Source organism: Plasmodium fragile, assembly GCF_000956335.1.
Source record: "Plasmodium fragile strain nilgiri unplaced genomic scaffold supercont1.51, whole genome shotgun sequence".
In the NCBI taxonomy this organism is placed as follows: domain Eukaryota; phylum Apicomplexa; class Aconoidasida; order Haemosporida; family Plasmodiidae; genus Plasmodium; species Plasmodium fragile.
Window position 1 is genome coordinate 2,136 of NW_012192631.1, and position 13,006 is coordinate 15,141.

Below are 13,006 nucleotides of genomic sequence, written 5' to 3' on the forward strand. Positions count from 1 at the left end.
GAATATACCCTAATGCGCACATGTGGTTAACCCTGAAAAAGTGCATGTAGAAAATTAATGCACTCTACTTTTGTATGTGCCTAAATTTTGTTGCATCCACTTTCGTATAGGCTGTGTTATTACACACATCGGATACGCTAATGGGGGGGGGTAATACCACCAGCGTGTTTTTTCCTTTTTCTGTATCGCTTCCACATTGCATAATCATGCCAACTTAAGGATACCCCTAAAGTCTATGCACAGTGACCAAATGGACATTCACAACTCGAGAGAGGGGGCGCATTGCAAGTCCAAAATGGATAACAAGAAAGCACAAGTTAAGGAAATGCTGCACGAGAAAAAAGTGGGGTCCAAAAGGGGCTCCAAAAAGGGGTCAAAAGGAGGGTCTAAAATGGGCACCGCAAAAAATAGCCAAGCGAGAACACCAAAACGATCTCATTTGAAGAGCACCCCTAAAGAAAAGTCAAACCTTAAGACAGTCATTCATTCTGGTGGTAAATCATTCAAAAAGAAAAAAAAAAAATTAAAAAAAAAATATGAACATATTCATACGGTAAGTGATAATAAGGATGAGCATGTGAAGGCTCTTCTAAATATACACCATAATAGTCACCATGGTGACACAGATGAACAGGAAAATTCCATCAGCCTAAACAATTGTAACGGCACGAAATATGTATGTGCAAGGCTGCAGGAAGGAGACCTTAATGGGGTGAACTTAGCCCCCAACGATGAAGAAAAAACAGAGGATAATTTTCGAACAAATGGAGAAAATTTTATTAATCCTGCTTGGTCAAACCACAACCGTAGCAACGATACGTGTCCTAGCCGGGTTACCATCGACAGCCAGAGCAGCGGTCCGGCTCGCAATGATCAGGTCGCTGATGGCGGTGAAGACAGCGCAGGTGGCGACCATAACAAACATGATAACGAAGATGACGCAGATGATGAGTCTTCGCAATGTCCGAGTGAAAAATTCAAAGATTCACCAAGTGAGAATCTTCCCCCTCCCCATGTGCAAGAAATGCATAAAATTAACCCCGTGTTGGAAGAAACACACTCCCGTATAGTTAAACACATAATTGGACAGCCCGATATTAAACATAACTTGTCCTCTGCATCTGATGTTTGCAGTTGCTCGGGGGTAGAGGAAGCTAACCCCAGGACGCTGGTCAAAAATGTTGACAACACCAATGATGAAGTAGAAGGGTGTAGGACGGAGTCATTTGCTGAGGGGATTTCCCAAGATGGTGGTGGTGATGGTGGTGCTGTTAATGATGGTGATGATGATGCAGGGGAAGGGGGACACCCAGGGGAAGACGTCATAAGCGGCGATGGAGAAGAGATAAACAAGGGTAACTTAAAGGAACCGCTTATGGAGGCAAGTAACGAGGTAGATCCCCACGAGGCTAAAGACGTCTGGGGGGGTAGTACTCATATGGATGCACTAGAGGAGGGGGAAATAGGAAGAGAAACGAGTGGTGATTACCATCCAGAGGAGGACAAGGGAGAAATGGGAAACCCTCCAAGTGAGGAAAGGTTCAATGGCCTTTGTTCCGAAGAGAGAGGAGATATCGACTCGTCACGTGGCGGAGTCTCCGGAGAACAAGTTAGTGGTGACATGAGTGTGGCTGGTGATGTACAACAGCAGCGGGGAGATGAAAATGGCCACGGTAAAGAGTACCAAGGAGAAGAGCGTCAAGTGGAAAGTTACCGACCGGAGCAGGGCACACCCGCAATCACACCCCCGGAAGAAAAGTTCGACTGGCGAAAGATTCTAAGCTACAACATGGACACGTCCAATGGGGGACAAGGAGAAATGGAAAAACTAAATCGCCTAATTAGCTTCCGAGATAGTGCTGAAAAGTATCTCCAAAGTTACATAAACTCTTTCCTAAACGATTTCTTTTTGATGTCATCCTATCTGCCCTACCTACACTACTACGACCAGAATACATACGATAAAAAGGAAATGAATTTTTTAAAAATTGTGACCCATTATATGGATCATTTCCACTGCAATAAAAAAATGAGCAAACAAATACGAGACTTTAAAAACGATTTTATAAATTCACCACTAAATGAAAAAATAAAATATGTCGATGAGTTCCCATTTTTAAAATTGTCCGAAATGTGCACAGACAGAGTCAAGGGCCAATTTCTAAAGGTCCTAAAAGAATATTGGAAGAAGAAGAAAAAAAAAAAAAAAAAAAATATTACCAATTGTTTTTATGCCACAAATTTGTTAATCAACTTTTTAAATTAAAGGAAAAATGGGTCGAAAATAATTTTCTCCAAATTGGGCTGAATGAATTTGGCTCACCGGTAGCGCAGGAAAGGAAGCAGCAGAAGGGGGAAGAGGAGGATAATCATAGCCAGGTGGAGGAGACACATGACGCCAAGGATTCGCTTGAAAGGCGTCCCCTAAAGGAACCTATAAAAGAGGAACAAGCATATCTTTTCCCCAGTGTTAAGGAGACGAATCCAAACGGGTGCAGGCCAAAGACTTATCACCAAATGGGTGAAAAATGGAACAACGATATTTTGTGCGAAAAAATCATATCTGCTCCTTTTTTAAAACAAGGGGAAATTTCTAATGGTGACTTTAGGACGAAAATGAAAACGATGGTGCATTCGTTAGATGATAGCGGAAGGACGTTTATTCAATTGAGTGACACGCAAAAAAAAATGGACCATGCTAGTGGGTCCTACCGTTCACACAGTAAACATTTCATTCGGAAACATTTGAACACGGTGGTCAGAAACAAACTGTTCACGGTGCTTCATTTGACCGATGCCAAATATAGAGAAAAAATTCACATAAACAATGAGGACCGGCATATTATCAACAATATTTCTTTTTATAAAAACAAAATAAACAGATTGTATGCCTATCTCATGACTTGCACGCTTATGGATCACTCCCCGAACTTTACGAAGCCCCATATATCATGGAACGGGGGCTCCGATGTGAAGGGAGAACCCAGAGATGATCTCCCATCCGACATAACCCCCAGCAAAAGCGATAGCCTCCGCAGCAGCTCCACCGAAATACACACAAAAAATGAGCTCCAGGAAAAGGACAGTGGATCCCCAAACAGTTGGAAGACTGTTTACAATTTAATTAAAATTTCCGACGAATTTGTAAAAAATAATGCAAGTACGCAGAAAAATAAAATCCCACGCAATTGTAGCCGAGAGAGTCTATCAAAAGATATGGATATCCTCACAAGAATTATTTTGCAAGACGGGGCATATATTAGTGCACCGCGTGTGGTTGGACAAAATGGAAAAGGATCGTACATCTCCACATTGTCTAATAAGGCGAAGAGGTTGAGTAGTTATCCGGTCGAATGTGGGGTGGAGGAATGGGCAATCCACAATGGGAAGGGTGCGTTGGAGGTATTAGCTGATGGAGCCACGTGTTTTCCACACGTAACGAGCAAATTGGACGAAGCGGGGAATGAAACCCTCGATAAATCGGAAGAAGTCAGAGGGGGAGGTGATCTGCAATGCGGGCCCCGTGAACGTAGGGGAAAAAGGCGCACCTCAGGTTTGAGTGAAGGTGACCAAGTGAATCACAGCGTACAGAACAGACTGGAGCAAAGACCAGAAGCACGAGGTAACCTCCAGCTCCCTGTGAAGAAAAAAAAAACAGACGACAGCAAATTTCAGTTGTCTCCCGACTTACAATTCATATACGATGCGTACAACAACGGAGAACAAATTATCGTCGTTCATAATAAAAAACAAGGTTTGCATAATTTGGACAAGTGTACAAAAATTACCCGTGTGTCAAAGCGATCCCTGTTCCATGCTAATGACCTTGGGCAGAATGGGGGTGGCCCTGCGAAGGGAATTCCATCCACTGTGTACAAGAGCCAAATGGGTTACGCGAAGAATACGAACGGGGCGAATTTGCCCATTTCAAATTCTTCTCATATGGCATATTCGTACTATGCACAAAGCCCTTACGACAATAACATGGCATTTATGCGCAACGACTTGTTTCGCCAGAGGAACGGAGAAGGCACCGATAGGGGATACAGTAAGGGGTCATTGGGTGGAACGAATGGGACCCATATCATTAACAGTAATCACAACATGCTCATGAATTATACCATCGAGCATTTGAGTAAATTGGACAATGTACAAAACAGGATAAACTGTGTAGACAGTAATAACATCCTGGTGAATAACTCCAGTGTGGAATTTACAAAATGTACAAATTTGACAAACGCCTTTAACCCTCAATATGTACCTGGTGCTCTAAACTATATGAATGGCATAAATTCAAGTGTGCACAATTACTCAAAAGGGAATTTAAAAGGTATAAGTTATTGTATGAACAGGAATAATGTCAGTAACTACCTAACTGTGTCGAACAACTGCTTGAACCAATTTGATAATTTTTCCCACAACATGTACAACCAAATGGGGAACACGAATCCATTTTTATATGAACAAATGCAAAGGGAAAGCAATACCTTAATGAACCAAAATGGATACCCCCACTTTGCATTAACGAATAATTATTTTTCACATGCTACTAATTCTTTCACACAAAATGGACAAGACGGTGGGAATAACTGTGGAAGCTACTACCAGCCACATGAGAACATGAGTTATACTAATCAAGGCCAACAAAACGTCGCTAATAATGTAGACAGGGGGACGGTCCACATAGATGCAAGCAAACAAATGCAGCAGCCGTGTGTAGATTTACCAAACAGAACCAGCGACAACCATTTTGCAGGTGTTACTCAGGATGGCACTGATTCTGCGAACCCTCAGCACAAGCCCAGTAGTGAACATATGGTGGAGAAGGACAATAATGAGGACGCGATGGGTGTAGTTAATCAACTGGAAGGAAAGCAACAAGGCTACCTTAACGATGTAAGCCAGGATTTAAATTGCACACACACAGGTAGCACCACCAGCGGGGAATGCAAAGGAGGAGATGATCATAGGGAGGTTAATGAGAAGAGTTACCCCCCCAAAGAAATAAACGAACTGTTGGGGGACGGGAGCAAGCATGTGGTCAATACAGATGTAGGTGGAAAAAACCATCAACAGTGCGATGGTAATGAACCAAATGGTGACGAACAGGCGAGTAACATAACTGAAACGGGTGAGGACCATCTTAAGAGGGATGTAAAAAAAAGCAGTGACTATAATGATTACATTCATGACAAATTGGAAGTAGAAAAGGAGTCCCCCTTAAACTCGAATAATAATTCTTCGCAAAATAGTGGCCCAGACACTGGGGGCTCAGCGCCAGGGGTGGAAGACGCGGGTGAGGGGAAAGAAGAGGGGGATAATTGTCCCTCCACAGAAGGTACAAATTCGCATGTGGATACCTATCCAGAGGGTACCATTAACGGGGACACGGGCGTAAGAAGCGTAGACGGCGACAAACACGATGGTAGTGCCTCCCCTAACGCCACAGACACGGATCCTCACATAGATTCTGCCTACCACCCAAGCAATAATGTCACCCCTCCGCTCCAAAAAAAGAACCACTCACATGAAGATAACACAACGAGTGAACAAGTTGCAGATCATCCCAACACGTCAAGCAACAATGACGAGCATGCATGTAGCACAAAAGTTCAACATGTAATAAACACCTCAAAGGGGGTGAAGGACCCCGTTCATAACACTCACCTAGTGAATAACGATATTGGCTATTTTAACATGAAGAACCAACCCCCTAATAACAACCACTGTGGCAGCATTGCCAACTTGGACATGGGTGCTCCTTTGGTAGAAGCAAATCGGGACACTTCATACTATGGCGGTAGCTCTCCATTTGGAGGAAACGGGGAAGAGAAATCGATAAATATTAACAAAACACATTCCTTTTTTAATGAAAACGAAATGGGAGCCCCCATGGATGATGCACATATTAGGGATAGTGTGATGAACGGCATGGGCGGAAGTAGTCCCCTCAATAGCCGGAGCACTGGAATAGACATAAACAAATCGAACCACATGAACAGTATAGTCGTTTCCATAAACAACACGGGGAATGAAACGAAATATAAAATGACCGAAGAGATGGTCAACCGGATGAGACAAGCAGATGCATACCAACCCCCCTATGGGCATTACCAATTGAGCGATCCAGACACGAGCATGGCAAATCTGTACAAGCAATTCAGCGTGAATGGTATAATGCCGCCTCCCTCTTATCATAATGGAAGAAATAATAACATGAAAAATTACCAAAGTGCAGAAATGAGGAATAATATAAATGTACATAATTACAATATGAAGAAAAATGACAACGTCGAAATGACAAATGAATATTTGAGTATGTCTCCCCCCGTGAACAATTTCCCTACCCCGTATGGATACCTATACAATTATAACATGGGGAATTATTTTGTAAATGGAGTCAACTGGGTCGGTTTAGAAAATCGCACAAGTGATAGACCTGTGAGGAATAATGTGAACTTTACGAATTATAATGGCATGTTCAATGAATACTGTGATGGGGATGAGGAGGAGTGGGATGCTCAGCAAGAGGGTTCTCATCAGGGGGATCCGCAGCAGGACAGTTCACATCAGGAGGATGACGACCGAAGCGGTGGGTCCTTCCCGTCATCCAGCAATTTAAAAAAAAGGGACAAAATGCAAAAGGAAAAGAAAAATGCCAATATGAACACGAACAAACCACAACCATTCGGGTTAAGTGCCAGCAAGAAAAAAAGGTTAGGAAACAATGGACCCCCCACAGCCGAGAAATTAAGCGAATTGCTACATGAGAAAAATTTGTCAGTGCCACAAATAGCTGCAATATACGGAGTGCACAGAACGACTGTCGCAAGATGGTGCCACAATAGGAACGTTATCCAAAAGTCTAGTAGCTACCAGGGGAGGAAAAAATCCTCCTCCACGGTGGGTGCCGAGTACACCTAGGGGGTTAAGCGGCAAAGGGAAAACACACCAATGAGAATTATTACTTATTTATTATTTTTTTTTTTTGTGCTGTATTGCGTTTGCTGTGTGCCCCATCAGTGAGAAATGACCACTAGAGTGCGCCCCCATTCGCGTTGCAAATTGGATTAGACAGGCCAACCTTCGAGAATGTGGGGGGCACAAAAAATATGGCACGCTAAATCTATGGGCCGTCCGAATATTTACAGACCTATACACAATCGTGCTATTGACATGTTGTTAGAAAGTGCCATAAGGGGAAGATGCGCACTTCATGCATTATAAGCCTGATTAGAGCATACAATTTTTGTGCTGCACATTATGTGCCCTTTTTTAAGCATTTCGTTTTCATCCGATTCGTTTGATACCTTTGCTATCCGTCTTTACAACGCTTATCCCCCTCCCGCATATTATATTATTTGTTAATGTGATTTTTTTTTTTTTTTTTTTTCTTTTTGTACAACATGATACCAACACATATCACAGTTTATTTAATAATGTTGCGCGCATAACAAAAGACGCAGAATAAATAACTGCGTTAATAATTTTACAAATAATGTAATGAGGAGCATGGTGAACAGAAATGATCATGCACCTTGACGACTCACGTTTCCTTTTTCCAAACACATTTCTTCCCTCTATACCCGCGTAAAATGCCATTCAGGTGTGTGTATCCCCCTTTCGAACGTCATTTGAACGTATTTAAAAAAAAAAAAAAAAAAAAGACTCCTCCTGGAGTAAACGTTTTATTTCCCTACGCGCGAACGAGTAGGGCGTTCTAAATCACAAATAAAATGAGTGTTACACAAATGAGGCTTTTTACGAAGGTTTCTATTACCCATTTGAGAAATGCCGCCTTTTCGCTTTGAGACACGTGAGAGACGAAATGACGGGACTGGTGACGGCAGGGGGTTCACAAAAGGGAAGCAGAAAACGAACACGAACATGAAAGTGCAAAATGATACAAAAAACGAAAAAGAAAAAACCAACGTTGCTCAAAAGTGAATCCCATAAGTGTATACAAAATTTTAATTACACATACGCATGGAGGGTCAAATGGTACATGGAAAAAAAAAAAAAAAAGAAATATCCTACGGAGCTCCAAAGTTCAGTTCCCGCATCTTGGGTTGATTTCTTGGTGGTGTCGGGGGTCTCAGCTCGGTCATTTTCGTGTCCCTTGAAAAAGGAAAAAAAAAGGGGGGGGGGTGATATGTACATGAGCATGTACTACTAATTATACGTTGTCCGCACGTGCTCCTTAGAGTGACACTTTGATGCAGAGGTAGTTGCGCACTTTAGCCGCCGCGTCCGTGCCTACTTACCACGTGTTGAAGAAGCGAACTTCGTCCTTGGCCGGGTATATCAATTTCGGAATGACGGTGAGGTCCCTACGGACGAAGAGCAAAGCTCCAGCGTTCTTATGCGAATTACAATAATTAGTAGCCGAAAAAAGGGTTATGAGTTTACCCCCCGCGAATCTCTCAAATCCATCCATGACACATTCATGGGCACGTATAATCAATTGCAGATCGTTGTCCTCTAAAAATTTGTGAACCCGGTCAGGCCCATACTTTACAATATGACCAGTACCATCGGGGTCTCTTATATCATTCGGGATGGTTCCTAAGATGGAATCATTGTCCGTAGGATCAGACCAAAGCAAATCTGTAACCTTCTGTTCATTTAGATTTTGAGGAACTTGAGCAACAACCAATGGTCTCCTCAATTGAGATATGTCCGAAATGGTATGAATACTTTTTCCTATGCCTCCATGAACACATAATATTTTTTCTTCTACAATAGCACCTATAGGTAGCCACTCAAAAACTTGATTTATCTGAACCCAGCAGGAAGACTTATCACTTATGTCTTCCTTTAGTCTCCTTTTACATTCCTCCTGAAATCCATACAAACTGTTAATGGCCATGTCTTCATGATTTCCCCTTATCAAATGAATCTGCTTGGGGTACTTACATTTTAATGCGAAAAGTAAGCAAATGACTTCTAAGCTGTTGGAACCTCTATCAACATAATCACCCAGAAATAAATAATCATTTGAATCAATGTCACCAATAGCATTTAATTTCTCTCCTAAGTCTTCTTCCACTGGACATTTATACAACTGAAATAATCTCATGAGGTCATAATATTGTCCATGTATATCTCCATATATTTTTAAGGGGGCTCTTAATTTTAATATCATATCTTCTTGCTTGAAAATGTCCATTACAATGGAGCATAGGATGGAGATGTTTCCCCAGGGAATTGTAAAAATTGACTCCGTATTATGATGGTACTGAATTTCGAATTGGGTTATATTTGGATTCAGCAAAGTCGTAATGATTTTATCATATACTGTGTTTTTGAATTCACTAATGTAATTCACTGGTGTGCATAAGACGCCGTTATTTATTTTTCTTCCTTCTTCTTCCAACTTATCAATTGATATTTTTCTAACCAACAAGGCAAAGTCGCTCCCCGTTTCTTGCACTGCATGTGCATGTGCTGCTAGCCTTATTTTATTCGACATGGGTCTACTGGACAGGCGGAACAGCGACGAGCTTGGCGAGTCCTGCATGTTCCTCTGCTGCGCATTCTGTGCGCTCTCTGCGTTATGTACGTCCTGCGCATTTTGCATATTTGCTACTGTATTCCCTGCGATGGCGCTATTCTTCATGTCGTATATTTGTTTGGTCCCTGCGTATTGGCTGCTTGCTAGTGCACTAGGCTGATGTGGATTGATAACGTCTTGACTGTTCAGGTTAAACGAACTGCTTACACTTCTCACTTCGCTGCCTATATGCTTGACATTTTCACTGGAGAGCTGCTTCTGCTTCAGGGAAGATTGCTTTAGGGTCTTCCTCTTATCCGAATCTAAACCTGTGGTCGCATTCACAAGGATGCAACAGTCCAGGCATTCCAACTCGTTGGTTGGGAACTGCTGAGTCTGGTGAGTGAATCCACCAAAGGTGTAAATGGTGTGTTTGTGCATCCAGGATGTGTGTCTAAATTTGGAAATGGCTGGCAAAGTTACCCACTCAATTGTCTCCGTATTGTATAGCGCTGTGGACAAAGGGATGGCACACCCGTTATCATTTCGCCCCCCTAAAATAAACATTTTGGAGCCTATAAAGACGGCAGTATGTTGATAACGCGCTTCGGGAGGTACTCCTTTTTTTATGGGAGCTTCCACCCAATCCCACCTTCCATCTCTGTGTTGTCTCAACCCCCATGTATCATCTAACGATTTATTTTCAGCACTCCTTCCACCAAATATTACAATCATTCCTGTCGCAGGTCCTTCTTTGCACATATCAGCTGAGTGGTACACTCTTGGAGGAGGTGCCTTACAATTATTTGAAAGGATTACTTGAACCCATTCGAATGGAGGAAGTTCTACATGCATAAACCAAACATCATTCAACGTATGCTGACCATTATTCCCACCAATTACAATTAAATTGGGCTTATTAAATACCATGACATGTCCATATCTTCTCCCTGGGGTTACTCCTTTGGTAGGCACCGTCATCCAAGAATATCGTTGTTCCTTTCGTAAATCTAGTATATACAAATCGTCCAAGGACAGGGACCCCCCTCCCGTTGCACCCCCATATATTACTAACTGCTGCTCATCAACACAAGCAGCTGCATGCGCTGCCCTCGCAGATGGGGTATTTTCCGTTACTATCTTTTTCCATTTGTTTTGTGATAAATCATACATGTACACGTCATCCGTTATGTTATACTTCCCTGCGTCTCCTATCGCCCCACCGAATACTGCCACTTTATTGTTTCCTAGGTATGTAGCCGTGTGTCCAAAACGAGGCGCTGGAATTTCTCCCTTTTGTTTTTCCTTTCTGCAAATGTTTGTTTCTTTAAACGACCCATTATTCATTTGTCTTACAAATGGGGACTAGCTACGGTTGGAATAGTAGGGGCGGGGGGGAAAAAAAGGGCGGCTAAACGGTCAGCGGAAAAACGGTACCATGTGCACACCCCACAACTGCATGTGCTTGCATGTATATGCTCGCAACAAGGTTGTAAGGAGGCAGAATGGGTGGAGGAAGACAAACGGAAAAAAAAAGGTGTTGCCCTTTATTTTTACCTGGACGCAGGGGAGAACGTAAAAATTGAATATTTTAAAAATTACGTTCTCGTTTGGTTTTCCTCCTCCCTGCTTCCACTTGCAGCTGATCTTTTTTTTTTTCCCCCCGTTACGAGGAGGTGAAAGAGCAGGGGGAGCAAACAAGGAGAACAAATACGTGTACGTGCGATCTTTTGCGAGGGGAGACCTACACGAGGAGGTTCACACGATGACGCATACATGTCAACACATGCGCGCGATTACCTCAACGCCTGCACAGGTGACGACAAAGCATAGGCCTGTTCGGCGTAGAACTCCCCCTCCCCTGTTACACTTGCACATGCAAATGAGAAGCTTCGGCGATCCTCAAAAGGGACGAGGGGGCAAAAAGGAACAGGCATATGTGACGAACGAATATGTGTGTGTGGTGCGGCGAGAAAAGCTTAACCCAGAAGGTTAACAAAAAAAAAGAATAAAAAAAAAAGGCGGCAAATGTTGGTAGTACTAGGAATAAAATATATGTACGTGTGAGCGAAACGATATTTGCGATTAGCTACATTGTCGCAATGAATTTCAAATATTTATTCATACAAATGAATAGACATTCAACACATGAAAATATGCTCTGCGAAAAGGTTAAATCGGTCGCACATGCGCAGTGTGTTTGAATAGCTGCGTTTGTTTGTTCGTTCTTTCGTTCATTCGCTTGTTCATTCGTTTTGTTCAATTTTTTTTTTTTTTTTTTTCCCCATTTTAACTATTTGTACCACATGCACCACTTAATCAAGAAAAAAAAAAAAAAAAGATACACAAACCATTTGTTCATATTTTTTATTCATTAAAAAATAAAATATGCATAATTCGCAAAGGAACAAAAAATTAACGCATGAGAATCCTTTGTTTTTGTTTTATTTTCCCCCAAAATTTTCGTAAAATTAAATCCACTTAAAGGAAAACATGAGGGAAAAATAATGCACACTCGCAAAAGTGTGTTAAGACTGAGGCATATAATAATGTCAATGGTGTAACCAATCTAAAATTGATATGAACAATTTGCAACATAGTGGATGCACATTTTGATCATCCTTGAACCTTTCCTGTGCTCGCTTATTTTTCGCAACTGTTACATGATTGAACCATTTCTATGTATACGTATTGACAAGTCCAGGTGGTTATATTATATATATGTGTGGTGACGCAGAGGTTGCGATTTTACTCTGATTCGGTTTCTTTCCGATGGGTTTCATTTTCGTCCCTTTGTTGTTGCTCCTCATGTTTGACCCTTGCGTCCATTTGAAAACGAAATTGTTCATAAAAAAAAAAAAAAAATGGACTGGTTTTAACGCTTATGTGTGGTCCCTCCTTTGTCATTTGGAACCGTTCCTATTTCACACTTTTGTCGCTCTTAGGGGATTGACCGGTGGAAAGAATACCCACCATAAATTCGTGAACACATACATATGCACAAACATACAAAAGCATAGCAACACGTAGAAACGGTGATACATAGCAACAACAACAAAAAAAAAAAAAAGTCGAACAACCACATTGCGCTCATATTGTTCTTTTTCCCCACCGCGTCCTATAACCAATTGTTAACGCATAAATTGTAAATCAATTTTTAGAAAAAGTTTTGCTTTCGAGAGTGTGTCATATTGGACTTTGGCGTACATTACGCAGTCGCGCAAGTGTCGTATTGTTTTTTTTTGTTTTTTTTCATAACATGGGAAAGACACCTCCGTGCGTTCCATGTACGTACACTAAGTTATCCCTCTATAGCATATGCGGGGAAAGAAGCTAAATTGTAGACGTACATATTGAGAGTAAGGAATGAACAAATAAGGTGTAATCTCTATCCTTACGAGTTGGTTTTGTTCTACTTTTTGTTCTCATTTTTGTTGTCCTTCTACTTCTTCTTTTTTGTCCTTTCCCCATTTAATATTTTTTTTTTTTTTTCCTTTTCCTCTGTCCGACAAA

General features: G+C 41.7%; 2 protein-coding genes across 2 annotated transcripts; one reads left to right on the forward strand and one right to left on the reverse strand.

The window, feature by feature from the left end:
* Positions 1 to 235: 235 nt before the first annotated feature.
* Positions 236 to 6,924, forward strand: AK88_03979 (uncharacterized protein; the record flags this gene model as incomplete). Its single annotated transcript, XM_012481589.1, has 2 exons — positions 236 to 2,167; positions 2,269 to 6,924. The coding sequence occupies 2 exons, from the start codon at positions 236 to 238 to the stop codon at positions 6,922 to 6,924; spliced, it is 6,588 nt and encodes a 2,195-aa protein (XP_012337012.1).
* A 1,336-nt stretch (positions 6,925 to 8,260) lies between these two features.
* Positions 8,261 to 10,840, reverse strand: AK88_03980 (uncharacterized protein; the record flags this gene model as incomplete). The annotated part of the gene is made up of 1 exon (XM_012481590.1): positions 8,261 to 10,840. One exon carries the CDS (start codon positions 10,838 to 10,840, stop codon positions 8,261 to 8,263), a length of 2,580 nt encoding a protein of 859 aa, XP_012337013.1.
* Between the last annotated feature and the right edge of the window lie 2,166 nt (positions 10,841 to 13,006).